Genomic DNA, 14,721 nt, shown 5'->3' on the forward strand with positions numbered 1-14,721 from the left:
TGTATCTAGTCCTGTTACACCGTCTGTATCCCTTCAACTCCAATTGGCCATTATCTTACCCTGTTTCTACCTCCTGCTGGACTCTGTTATCAAGGACATATTCCAAATTTATTCTCGAATGTCTGTTCACATCAGTGGGACCATACAGTATTTGTCCTTTAGTTTTTGGCTAGACTCACTCAGCATAATGTTCTCTAGGTCCATCCATGTTATTACATGCTTCATAAGTTTATCCTGTCTTAAAGCTGCATAGTATTCCATCGTATGTATATACCACAGTTTGTTTAGCCACTCTTCTGTTGATGGAGATTTCGGCTGTTTCCATCTCTTTGCAATTGTAAATAACGCTGCTATAAACATTGGTGTGCAAATGTCCGTTTGTGTCTTTGCCCTTAAGTCCTTTGAGTAGATACCTAGCAATGGTATTGCTGGGTCAGCTTTTTGAGGAACCGCCAAACTGCCTTCCACAGTGGTTGCACCCTTTGACATTCCCACCAACAGTGGATAAGTGTGCCTCTTTCTCCGCATCCTGTCCAGCACTTGTCATTTTCTGTTTTGTTGATAATGGCCATTCTGGTGGGTGTGAGATGATATCTCATTGTGGTTTTGATTTGCATTTCTCTAATGGCCAGGGACATTGAGCATCTCTTCATGTGCCTCTTGGCCATCCGTATTTCCTCTTCTGAGAGGTGTCTGCTCAAGTCTTTTTCCCATTTTGTAATTGGGTTGGCTGTCTTTTTGTTGTTGAGATGAACAATCTCTTTATAAATTCTGGATACTAGACCTTTATCTGATATATCATTTCCAAATATTGTCTCCCAGTGTGAAGGCTGTCTTTCTACTTTCTTGATGAAGTTCTTTGATGCACAAAAGTGTTTAATTTTGAGGAGTTCCCATTTATTTATTTCCTTCTTCAGTGCTCTTGCTTTAGGTTTAAGGTCCATAAAACCGCCTCCAGTTGTAAGATCCATAAGATATCTCCCAACATTTTCCTCTATCTGTTTTATGGTCTTAGACCTAATGTTTAGATCTTTGATCCATTTTGAGTTAACTTTTGTATAGGGTATGAGATACGGGTCCTCTTTCATTCTTTTGCATATGGATATCCAGTTCTCTAGGCACCATTTATTGAAGAGACTGCTCTGTCCCAGGTGAGTTGGCTTGACTGCCTTATCAAAGATCAAATGTCCATAGATGAGAGGGTCTATATCTGAGCACTCTATTCAATTCCATTGGTCGATATATCTATCTTTATGCCAATACCATGCTGTTTTGACCACTGTGGCTTCATAATATGCCTTAAAGTCAGGCAGCGCGAGACCTCCAGCTTCGTTTCTTTTCCTCAAGATGTTTTTAGCAATTCGGGGCACCCTGCCCTTCCAGATAAATTTGCTTATTGGTTTTTCTATTTCTGAAAAATAAGTTGTTGGGATTTTGATTGGTATTGCATTGAATCTGTAAATCAATTTAGGTAGGATTGACATCTTAACTATATTTAGTCTTCCAATCCATGAACACGGTATGCCCTTCCATCTATTTAGGTCTTCTGTGATTTCTTTTAGCAGTTTTTTGTAGTTTTCTTTATATAGGTTTTTTGTCTCTTTAGTTAAATTTATTCCTAGGTATTTTATTCTTTTAGTTGCAATTGTAAATGGGATTTGTTTCTTGATTTCCCCCTCAGCTTGTTCATTACTAGTGTATAGAAATGCTACAGATTTTTGAATGTTGATCTTGTAACCTGCTACTTTGCTGTACTCATTTATTAGCTCTAGTACTTTTGTTGTGGATTTTTCCGGGTTTTTGACGTATAGTATCATATCGTCTGCAAACAGTGATAGTTTTACTTCTTCCTTTCCAATTTTGATGCCTTGTATTTCTTTTTCTTGTCTAATTGCTCTGGCTAGAACCTCCAACACAATGTTGAATAATAGTGGTGATAGTGGACATCCTTGTCTTGTTCCTGATCTTAGGGGGAAAGTTTTCAATTTTTCCCCATTGAGGATGATATTAGCTGTGGGTTTTTCATATATTCCCTCTATCATTTTAAGGAAGTTCCCTTGTATTCCTATCTTTTGAAGTGTTTTCAACAGGAAAGGATGTTGAATCTTGTCGAATGCCTTCTCTGCATCAATTGAGATGATCATGTGATTTTTCTGCTTTGATTTGTTGATATGGTGTATTACATTAATTGATTTTCTTATGTTGAACCATCCTTGCATACCTGGGATGAATCCTACTTGGTCATGATGTATAATTCTTTTAATGTGTTGTTGGATACGATTTGCTAGAATTTTATTGAGGATTTTTGCATCTGTATTCATTAGAGAGATTGGTCTGTAGTTTTCTTTTTTTGTAATATCTTTGCCTGGTTTTGGTATGAGGGTGATGTTGGCTTCATAGAATGAATTGGGCAGTTTTCCCTCCACTTCGATTTTTTTGAAGAATTTGAGGAGAATTGGTACTAATTCTTTCTGGAACGTTTGGTAGAATTCACATGTGAAGCCATCTGGTCCTGGACTTTTCTTTTTAGGAAGCTTTTGAATGACTAATTCAATTTCTTTACTTGTGATTGGTTTGTTGAGGTCATCTATGTCTTCTTGAGTCAAAGTTGGTTGTTCATGTCTTTCCAGGAACCCGTCCATTTCATCTAAATTGTTGTATTTATTAGCATTTCTGTTCGTATATTTAGCATTAGTTGTCTCAGCTCCTGTATCTCATTTGAACTATTGGTTTGTTCCTTTGACTGGGCCATATTTTCAATTATTTGAGCGTGATCCGTTATCTTCTGTTGGCGTCTGCGCATTTAGACAGATTTCCCTGGGTATTGGATCCAAAAGTTTGGAAGATTTTTCTGTGAAATCTCTGGGTTCTGTTTTTCTTATCCTGCCCAGTAGGTGGCGCTCGTGGCACACGTTTTTCTGCGGGTCCCACCAGTAAAAGGTGCTGTGGGACCTTAAACTTTGGAAAACTCTCGCTGTCCGGGAGGTTCGCTAGCCGAAGCGGCTTGAGCCGGCCCGGGGTCCGAATGCAGGGAGGGTTGCTGGTCGCCGCAGCCCGGGAAAGAGCCCATCCGAATTTCCTAGTCGGCCCTGGGCGACAAGCGTGGCGGGAGGGCGCCAGCGGCAGCGGCCTGCCCGAGAGAGTGCACGTTCCCCGGGAGTCACGGGTTTGGAAGGGGCCTCCCCCACCCGTCACCGTTCTCCGTGGCCTGGGGATTTCCGATCCAATTCTCTCAGTTGGTCCGGGGGGCTGCGCGTGGTGTGGGCGCCAGCCACCTTGGTTTCAGGGGACCGCCTCTCCAATTCTCCCAGCCGGCCCGGGAAGGGGGAAGGGAGTAACTCCGGCCGCTTCCCGCCCCGCCCGGTGAGGCCCGCGCGCCTCGGCGATCTCACCCGAGCTGCTTCTCTCAGTCAGCCAGCCGTTCCAGGATGGGGTACGCTGTCTTTTTTATCTCTGTTGTGGCTTTGGGTGCTTTCTGTATCGTTTCTACTCCCCTAGTAGCTGTCCTGGGGAAGAAACTAAGATCTGCGCGTCTTACTAAGCCGCCATCTTCCAGGAAGTCCCCTACTTTAGCTTTTAATTCTAAGCTCTTCTAAAGGTCTGCTCTTTGTATCTTTGCTCCATTCTGTACCCCCATTTCTTTTGCATTTTCATTCTATTAATGAAAAGCATTTTCTCCTTCCCTCCCTTCCTTCCTCCCCCCTACCCCCTCTCTTTTTTTCTTTCTTTTTTATTCTGTTTTTAAATAATAGCACTAAAAGTTAATCTAAATAAATCTGGTCACACGGAATACTGTTGAATAAGTCTTATAGTTTATCTTTGCCAGACTTTACCTTGAAATTTAAGCTGCATTTTGACTAAGTAATACCCCAGGTGCTATAATGTGTCCCCATTAATTTTAATTCTACTTTTCTTTGTACTGCATCTTGGTTTGTTTTTTTTTTTTTATCTTTTTTGCATGGGCAGGCACCAGGAAAAACCTGGGTCTCCGGCATGGCAGGTGAAAACTCTGCCTATTGAGCCACTGTGGCCTGCCCTGTACTGCATCTTAATATATCCACTACTTAATTTTCTCATTTTTGTCTATTAATATTCTGACTCAATATCCACTAATACAAGGATAATGTCCATTCACCAAATATGCTTATTTATCTTCTTATTATGTACTATTGACTGAAAGGAAATGAGAGTTTTAGGTTCTTTTGCAAGTGAGGGTAATAGTATGGAGTAGAATTGGAGGAGAGGGTAGGAGGTTATACCTGGTATCTTTTGATTCCTATCAGGATATTCTGAAATGCTGCTGCTAGTAGACCTCAGAACAATCTTCTATTACTTAGGTTGTGAAGGAGAGTGGTAGCCTTTCTGAACCTAAATTTCATACCCGAAAGTCCTCATCATGTGTTGTACATATGGGTGTTCACCTTGCAATACAAGGTGTTGACCTTGCAATATATATATATATATATATATACATACATGTAGGTGTAGTTTTGTAGCTTGATAGGCTAATGATTCTGGGTTCTGCCAGTACAAAGGGACTAAATTTCCTAGGTCCCAGATTCAACCTCAGGATCTCCTGGTTCTTATAACATCAAAGGGCTTCCACAGCTTTCTGTTGTTTGAAATATAATAGGAGTTCCCTCATTGGGTAGGATATATAGTTTCTGGTAGGTGAATAGAAGGAGAGAAGGGAATGAGGGAGGAATAAAGGAAAAAACAAAGAGAAGAAGGAAAGAAAGTAAAATTTGACTGTCTACCATGTGCCAGGCTCTGGCTTAGTTATCTTTCATATATTAGCTCACTTAATCCTCACCTTCTTCTGAACTAGGGTAGTTAGTGTTGATTAACCTTATTTGTAGAATTTTACTTTGAGGAACCCGTGTTTCAAAGTAGCTAAATATTAGTAATAACACAGTGGATGTGTCTAAATGAACCCAGGTCTGCCTGGGTTTTTACCTACTTTGTACAAATATGAGTCAACAATTATATACTCAACTTCTATAGGCTTTGGTCTCTTCTCCTTCAACATTAAGTGGTTTGGACCAAATGATCTTTAAGGACCATCTGGCTTACAAATTCAACTAAGTTTTATTTTATTTTATTCTATGTCATTTATCCTTCACCACTCTAGTAGTTATTTTTTTATGACTTAGTAATCTTTTTAATTAAAGACCCTGGCAGACATTTACTTCACATCTTCAGACAAGTGAGTATAAGTGGGAAAGACTTTTATACATGAGATATACTGAAAATAATGAAACAAAATATCACAGGCAATCTACTTTTATTTCTACTTTCATTCCATCCAATGTGACATTCACATAAATAAGTTTGCTGCCTTAAATTCCTTTTAAAGAATAAATAAAATACCAAGAAATGAGCATATTAATAAGCGTGCTAGGGAAGAATGGTCTTCACTGTACTAATGCCAGGTGCTAAGTGCTATCTTTAATCGTGGACACAAGGTTAGTTCTTAGTGACTGATTTGGCCAGGAAACATACCCCATTATGAATTTTTATGGGTTATCTAGATGAAGGAATTAATAACATGTTTTCACATTGCCTTACACTGTTAAGTTAGTCAGAGTTACTGATGTTCCAGAAGGTGGGTCCAAAACTGAAAATAACTGTTCTAGTTTGCTAGCTGCCAGAATGCAATATACCAGAAATGGAATGGCTTTTAAAAGGGGAATTTAATAAGTTGCTAGTTTTACTGTTCTAAGGCTGAGAAAATGTCCCAATTAAGCAAGTCTATAGAAATGTCCAATCTAAGGCATCCAGGGAAAGATACCTTGGTTCAAGAAGGCCGTTGAAGTTCAGGGTTTCTCTCTCAAGTGAGAAGGCACATGGCGAACACAGTCAGGCTTCTCTCTCATCTGGAAGGGCACATGGCAAGCATGGTGTCATCTGCTAGCTCCTTCTCCTGGCTTCCTGTTTCATGAAACTCCCCTGGAGGTGTTCTCCTTCTTCATCTCCAAAGTTTGCTGGCTGGTGGACTCTGCTTTGTGGTTCTACAGCATTCCCTGCTCTCCCCAAATCTCTCATTCTCCAAAATGTTTCCTCTTTTATAGGACTTCAGAAACTAACCAGATCCACCCAAATGGGTGGAGACACACCTCTACCTAATCCAGTTTAATAACCACTCTTGATTAAATCACATTTCCAGGAAGATAATCTAATTATAGTTTCAAACATACAATACTGAATAGGTATTAGAAGAAATGGCTGCCTTTACAAAATGGGATTAGGATTAAAACATGGCTTTTCTAGGGGACATATAGCCTTTCAAACCAACACAATAACCTTGGAAAATAAAACTACCAATCAAAAAAACTAGTATAGAAAATCTTTCTTACTGAGTATATATTAATGTCCTATCCATGAATGGTTACTAGTCATGTAGAATTTCCACTACTGGAGGGAAACAATTTGTAGCATAAACAATAGCAAGTCTCTTCTTGTTATTCATAAATCTCAAGACCGTATCTTAAAATTAAAACTACAGAGGCAGTATCTACAAATAAAATAATTATCTAAGTAGCTAGTCCAGAATGATAAAGCTAAAACTGTTTTTATGGAAATCTTGTATTTTATGCATGATTGTTCTATAAACCCATAACTTCTATATAAAAGAAAAAAGAAAAACAATTTCAGGAAGAATACCAAGGGCCATTTACTTGGCACCTCCATTTTACCCCCAGCTCCCTGAGAAACAAGATCATAATAAATTTTTAAAAATCCTAAAGAATAAGGATGAAATCAAATAATCAAAGAACAGCCTTTCTTTTCTTTAAGGGGAGGAAAATTGGGAAAAACTGGGTAAGGAATGGGGATATGGTTGACTAGGAAAGAGCAATGTACCTTTTATTCTGATAAAAGTTGCTTAGACTAAGAAAATAGAACAGAGCTGGTGATGGTGTGGTGGGATTAGGGTTGTTGGGGTGGGATTTAAGAGCAGGATACTGACCATTTAAAGATAGTGAAACCATCTTCTGTTTGTCTTACTAATGAAGGAAGGATGAGTAGGAGACCCACTCACCATAAGAACTCTGCTATAACATCTGTATTAGCTAGGGTTCTCTAGAGAAACAGAATTAGCCAGAAGCATCTGTAAATATAAAATTTATAAAAGTGTCTCACATAACTGTGGGGATGTAGAGTCCAAGGTCTGTAGGGCAGGCTGCGAACTGGCAGCTTCAATGAAGTTCCTCAACAAACTCTCAGAAGAGGCTGGCTGGCTGAAGCAGGAAGACTGATTGTCTCTTCTGAATCCTCCTTAAAAGCCTTCCAGTGATTAGATTAAATATCATTCATTGCAGAAGACAGTCCCATGCAGCCAATGTGGTCATGATTTAAGTCCATGAAATGTCCTCATAGCAACAGATAGGCCAGCGCTTACCCAACCAGACAACTGGATACCACCACCTGGCCAAGTTGACACATGAACCTGACTATGACAACATCCTAACCTTTTTTTCTATAATCTATTATAGAAAAGATATAAAAGAAGAAGAAAGATAAATAGAAGAAGAGCAAGAAAACTTTCTTAACCTTAAGGCAAATTTTCCTGATAGTGATTGTCTTGCATCATTAGCGGTTCCTGTTTTTGCAAGACCAAGTTTTGCCCTCAGCATTCCCTTCCAGATGCATATTCGTCCCCACATTTCTCATGTTTTATTTCATTTGAAACAGTTTGCTCAAAGATGCCTAGTGATTGATTCTAATGTTGGTTGTGTTTTCTCAGTGCTTGTTTTCTGACACTTCTTTGGCCATCATTACATTCGTCAACCTCTGTCCCTTTCAGAACCTATGACATTGCAATTCTCTATCCTTACCTCTCCTTTTCTAGTCCGTATGACTTCTTTGTGAACTCAACCATAGGTGTCCCAACATTTGGGCAGCAGAACTCTGTTCCTCTCATTTTACACAATCTCAAAGACTTATTCACTCCTGTGGCTCTGTACCAGCCATCACTTTTTTGGTAAATTTTTCTTCATATAATTTCAAACTTAAAGGAAAGTTGTAAGAACTCCTGTATAATTTTTACCCAGAGTCTCCAATTGTTTATGTTTGAGAATAGACAAGAGACATGCTCCCCTTTTATACCTAAATAGTTCAATGTAAATTTCCTAAGATCAAGGACACATAATTATGGTACAGCTTACAACCTCAGGAAAATAGATACAGTACAATGATCTAATCCTTAGCCCATATTCAAATGTGGTCCCACTAATGTTCTTTTCTAGTTCATTTTTCCCTGTCATTGATCATTGTTGTGCATAGAGCACTGGCTTCTCTACAGGCCATCTGTCTCACAGCACTGCTTTCCAAACAAATATTTTATACTGGTGCTATCTCAAATTAAAAATGTCCAAAATATGATCCATCACTTTCCCCCGAAACTAGTCCTCCCCTATTTTCATGTCTTTCTTATTCTTTTTTAGCAGTGTTGTGACTCTTCCAGTCATCCAGGTTTGAAGCTCTGTCATCTCTGGTTCTTTTTCTCCAGTTAGCCCTTTAAGTTCTCTAAGTTCTTCCTTTGAGATGTCGCTTCTAGTCTGGTTCTGCACAAGATATGCTGCTCCAATGCCCACCCCTCCTATATCTCAACGTCAAACAAATTCTTACAGTTACTCTTATCTACCTGAAGAGCTAAGAGAAAGCTTGAAGTGATGTTTCCTACTTTTTAATGAACATTGTCAGTACTCAAGGCCTGTGTAGCACCAAAATAATGAAACAGCCAACAGCAGCATGCAGTAATTTATCAATCTGTTTCCATACACAATTTCTAAATATTTCTTCCTACCTCCACTACATAAATGTTGAACAAATATTTGAGTATTATATTACGGTGTTGAAATGTAACAACAGCCTACAATTCACTTGCACAGAGATGTGTCTAGTAACAGCCTTCTTCCTGAGCTTACAACCAGTGGGAAAATGCTAATTCTTCAATAAATTTAAAGCTCAGTCTGATTCCATAATTTATATAGCCCATCTAGGAAATGTTAAATGTCTCTTGAAAAAAACTGTCACTTTTTCAGCGATTCTCTCCCATCCTGAGTGCAAAAAAAGAGTTAATGTCACAGGCTGAAATGACCATCCTTAGAAAGGCCTGCTTACAAGGTTGGCCCTTGTCTAGCATCTGAAAATTTGAATTTCGGGATGATTTACACCCTATAAGAATGACTTACACCCTATAAACAGTGCCTAAACTGTTTGTATGGTCGATATGGTTTATACTGATCACCTGCTTTCCTTTTGGGAATCTCGAATTTTAGAATGTGCTCTGTGGATGGGGTCTGTATGACCTGCCCCCAATAAAAACCCTGAGCACTGAGTAAAGAACTCCCCTGGTAGATGACATGTCACAGGTCTTTCCTGGAGAAATTCAACACACTCTATGTGACCCCACTGGAGAGGATTCCAGAAGTTTGCATCTGTTTTCCTTTAGACTTCATCCCATATTCCTTTTCCTTTGCTGATTTTGCTTTGTATCCTTTTACTGTAGTAAACATAGCCATGAGTACAAGTATATCTTGCATTCTGTGGGTCATTATAGCAAATCATTGAGCCTGGGATCTAGGGGGCCTCCAACATATATTGCTTTATTCCCTGTACCAGGTTGTATTTTACAAAAATGGCTGCAATATGTGTTCCTAATCCACATTCTCTACAATGTTATTTAAACAGAGTCTATTTTACTTCCCCTAGAATCTGGATGGACTGTGACTCCAGTGGAAGTGATGTTATGTGAGATCTGAGGCTAGTTGGTAAAAAGCTTCCCTCTGGTTCTCTTTGTGGGATGCTCATTCTCAGAACTCAGCCACCATGCTGTAAGGAAACTCAAGCAGGCACATAGAGAGGCCCACTTTTCCAACAGCCAGTTGGTGCCAACAAGTAGGCATTTCACTGAGAGATGATTCCAGCTCCCAGCCCTTGAGTTACCCCCAGCTCTCAAGTCTTATTAGCTGAGGCTCTGAACAGAAAGAAAGAACTGAAAGAAGCCATCTTCACTGTATCCTTTCCAAATTTCTGGCCTGAAGAATCTGTAAGCATAATTAATTGATTATTTTTTATAGTGCCATGTTTGAGGTGCTTTATTATGAAGCAACAGTAACTGCAATGCTCCCTAAGATGGCAACCAATTATAGGGAGGGAGGGATGTGATGCAGCATTCTGATTCCAGAGGGGAAGAGTAGGTTTTAAGAGTGGTGTCTTCTGCTTATTCTGGTCTTTGGGGGCTATATCCTTTGGCTATTTTATTGCTATTTTCCCTGCTGGCATTAGTTGGTGTAGTCTGTAGATAATGTAACTGGCAGTCTTTTCTCTTTCTCTCTGGTCTTGGTTGGAATCCACATGGAATACCTTGGCTGACTCAGCCTCATTTCCACTCCCACAGGCACTGTAGACCCCACAGAAGCTGTCTTTGGCTCCCATTCAGCCCCAGCTCCAATGTTTGGCTCTTCAGCACCTATTAGGGGACCCCTATTCCACCCCTGCAAACTTTCAACTTCTTCAAGATCTTGTCTATGCCATAGAATATAAAACATGGCTCAGGATTGATCAGTCTCAGAGCCTCCCTCTGTCTGATCACACTGCTCTGACATGGCTATTCCTCAGATAAATGAAAAGCAGCCTGAGAGATGAACTCTTTCAAGAGTTCTCAGTGGGGATGAGGAACCAGTCCCTTTGTCTTTCTGCCATTATTTTTATTTACCTAATGTACTCTGTCCAGGTCAAATCTCCAAATTAAAGACCTGAGATAGGAAAATTGGGACACATGTTCCTGCTTCTCTTCTTCCTTATTTTCTCCTTCCTACCATTCCCCAGACTTTGCTCTTTGGTTTGCACTTTTCTGAAACAAATTTTGACCACTCTCCATTCTCTCCTCTCCCCCATCCCCTGGAAACCACTAATCTGCTTTTTGTTTCTGTGTATTTGCCTATTCTGAACATTTCATATAAACAGAATCATACAATCTGTGGTCTTTTAGCGTAATGTTTTCAAGATTCATCCATGTTGCAGGATGCATAAGAGCTTTGTTCTTTTATATTGATGAATAATATTCCATTGTATGGACATACCACATTTATTCAGCCATTCATCAGTTGATGGACATTGGGTTGTTGAGATCCAATTCTAAATCACAGTTCCAGAATCCAGTCTTTTCCACACCCAGTCTTTAGTACCTTCTGCTGCCAGAATTATTTTGCTAAACTCCACATTTAATCACATCACATATTTCATCAAAGCCTTCCTCTCTGCCTATGAGATGCTGAAGGAACGCAATGGCCTAGGCATTCAAAGTCCTCTTCAGTTCAACCCCACCTAGGAATGAGAGGATCCCATCTCCCTCTGATGGGGCAGTTTGGGCTAGCAATGCTCAAATCTCATTTAAAGTTTCTCTGTCTAAACCAAAAGAAAAACCAAAACCAAAAACAAACCCAAACCAAAGAAACAAATGAAAAGACCCCAACAACCAAAACCAAAAACCTATGTAGCTGAGGATTTTATTGTTTGTTATTGTTACTAATTTAAAACAGAAATTATATCATTAGTTCTAGGAATTTATGTTCCCCGTCTGCCATCACCACTGGTGCAATCAAAGAATTGATATTTCCTATGGGATATGGTCAATGATAGTGTCTTGTTTTATTATAATAGAAGCTTTTATGAAGTATGCTAAGGATAAACAATTTAAACATTATACTAGGTTATGCTGAAGTAAAAATCTTATGGGAGCCAATTTTAGGGTTTGGCATGTACCATGGTCCTGGGAGCATGTCTTGGTACTAATTATTAAAGACATACCCAAGATAATATACTTCTGAGTCATTATAACTTATAGTATTATAAAAATGTATTGAATGGGCAGTTAAATTATAATTTTTTAGTCTTAGATGCTAATAAAATTTAAATTGTTCTTTATGCTGCATAATTATCGTTTGAAAAATTGTACATGTATAATAATTTTTTTTCAGTTTTATAAATAAAACAACTGTGACCCAGATTCTTTTTTCACAATTAGAAGGATTTGTAAATGTAATAGCCATTGTTTTCATTGAACATTTGTTATAATGAGGAATTAAATTAATAAATTATTTTTAAAATCAACCTTTGATCACAGTAAGATTAATATATTAAAGATCAACTTTGAGGATCACTTCTTTTTACACATTTCAATCATTTGCTGTTCTTTTCTTTTTCATAGGATTATCCCTGTCAAGACGATTATTCAGTAGTCCACAGAAAATGTCGTTCTCAGTTTACGGATTTAAATGGCTCCAAAAGATTTGGCATCAACACTTGGCATGATGAAAGTGGGGTTTATGCTAATTCAGATGTAAAACAAAAGCTCTACCCATTACCTCATGGCCCTATTGTCCCCTTTTTAAAATAATGTCTAGAATCAGATTTTCTGTTTCTGATGAATGAATAATGGAAGTAATGATTGATGATTTTCCATCTTAATAAATGCAGTGGAAATGTTACTATAGTAAGTTCCTTTAAAATTCAAAATCTAATATCTTAGAAAGTTTAGATATCCTTATTTGCATAGGCTATTCCAGCATTTCCCAAAATTTAATTGTGTACTGCTAAATAAATAGTATACAACACAATTCTAGATGGTAGTTGATAACTATATTTTATTTATTTTTTGTTTTTATTAGAGAAGTTCTAGGTTTACAGAAAAATATCATGCAGAAAATACAGACGTTCCAAAACTATCAGTGTCCCTCACACACAGGCACACACCGTTTTCCCTATTGTTTCATTTCCTTTGCAAATTGGCAAGTTTGGCAACACTGGGCAAGTTTTCATATAGCAACAATCAGCAGAGTATGTATAAAGTTCTGTTTAGATGGGGGCTAACTTGTTTATTTTGTTGCCATTCCCACCTGGTTCACGTCACTCATTTATAGGGATATTGTCACCCCTTACCTAAGGGGAGGTGAGATAATAAGTAATAAATTGTATGCTGAAAGGCAAGATGTAGAAGAAAATTGGCAAAATGGTAGAGTTGGGGGATTGGGAGAACAATGGTGAAAGCAGAGGCCGTATCCTAATAGCACCCACATAACAAGTCTAACTGTGCTCAAAAGGGAATCAATATCTCAGAGTATATGATATAGAAAATAAATTGGGGAAGAAGGCCAAGGCTTAGCTTTAAATATAGAGTAGAGAAACCTTAAACCAACTGGTTTATTCTGAGAACCCATTTGAGATGGGCAGGAATAAAGATACCAGACCCAATCCCTAGGATATGGAGCTGGCAGATAAAGACAGAAAGCAGAACCTAGCAGCTCACTGGTTTGTTTACAAAGGAAAGTCACTCCCTAAATACAAGTTCTTTAGAAGAAGGGAAAATCTCCAGATTCACTAGATCCTAAGCAGAAATGGTCAGGTCTTTTTTAATGGGTCATATAGTGTAGATGGCAATCAGGGAGAGGTCACAGAAGTGCCTGGCACTGCCACTCTCCAGAATAGAGGAGCAGAAAAATTCTTTCTTAAAGATGTGCTAACCAACAGTTCACTCGTTAGAGTGGCAGGACAGTTTACAGATAGCAGGAAGTCCAATTCAAATAGCTGAGCTGGAGCAAGCATGAAGCGGTCATTACAATTCAAAGCGGAAAACCCAAGCAAAATCTAATAAGTAATTAGTGTTCCAAATATTAAGATCATGAGCTTTTTTTTTTTTTTTTTTGCATGGGTCTGCAGCATGGCAGGCAAGAGATCTGCCTGCTGAGCCACCATGGCCCACCCTTTTTTTTTTTAAAGATCATAAGTTTTTTAAACACTTTTTTTTAAAAAGAGGAAACAGAAAAAAAATAAATACATAAAAAAGTAAACAGTTCAAAGAAGAGATTTATTTTTTCTTTCCCATCATCCCAAACAGAAACCTGCCCTCATTATGCATTAACTCTCCATTTTCTCCTGACTCTAAAACCCGTTGTTGCTCCAGGACTCTCACTAATTCTTAATACTTAACGGATAAGTTTAAATAATAAAATCCTAGAAATGTGCATGCCACTGTTTCTTAGCTTTTAGTTTAGGTTTTGCTTTTTATTGTTGGGTCTGTTCTTTTTTTTTTTTTTTTTCCAGTTTGGTAGAGGATCTTTAAGGGAAACTGAGCACTGCTGGCCCAAACTACCCCCTCAGAAACAGGCTCTTCTCCCTCCTAGTCACAGTTGAACTGAAGAGAACTTTAAATGTCAGCTATTATGTTCCTTCAGCATCTCATGGGCACAGAGGAGAGTTTTTGATGAAGTGGGTGACATGATTAAATATGGTGTTTTAGTAAGAATAATTCTGGCCGCAGAAGTTTGGCTGTGGAGAGGACTGGATTTGAAGCTGTGATGGAATTGGATCTCAACACCCCTATTGGCCATCTACTCAGGAATGGATAGATAAATTTGGTATCTCAGTGTGATTTTAGTTTGTCTTTCCCTAATGATGTTGAGAATCTTTCCATGTGCTTATTGGCCATTTGTATATCTCTTTTGTAGAAATCTCTACTGAGGTTTTTGCCAGTTTTTAAACTGGGTTATTTATCTTTTAAGGTTACAGCCTTTTGTACCATAGTTAAAAAACATTGAGGCACATTATCTGAAAAAAAAAGATTTTTCTTTGTTTCTGGGTATGAGAAGCAGTCTGGAGGATTATATTTAGAATCAAATCATTGGAATTTCTGTTACAGAGAGACAGAATATTTGAAAA

The 14,721-nt window shown here is 38.5% G+C and overlaps 1 protein-coding gene across 11 annotated transcripts in view; it reads left to right on the forward strand.

The window, feature by feature from the left end:
- CFAP95 (cilia and flagella associated protein 95) overlaps window positions 1-12,494 on the forward strand; it is a 218,905-nt gene extending 206,411 nt beyond the window's left edge. For all 11 annotated transcript variants that reach the window (XM_077148401.1, XM_077148400.1, XM_077148402.1 and 8 more), the window contains one exon: window positions 12,215-12,494. In XM_077148401.1, coding sequence (XP_077004516.1) covers window positions 12,215-12,403 — 189 coding nt within the window. In that variant the 3' untranslated portion in view covers window positions 12,404-12,494. The remainder of the gene's footprint in view (window positions 1-12,214) is intronic.
- Window positions 12,495-14,721: the final 2,227 nt, after the last annotated feature.

Source organism: Tamandua tetradactyla, chromosome 2 (genome assembly GCF_023851605.1).
Source record: "Tamandua tetradactyla isolate mTamTet1 chromosome 2, mTamTet1.pri, whole genome shotgun sequence".
Lineage (NCBI taxonomy): Eukaryota > Metazoa > Chordata > Mammalia > Pilosa > Myrmecophagidae > Tamandua > Tamandua tetradactyla.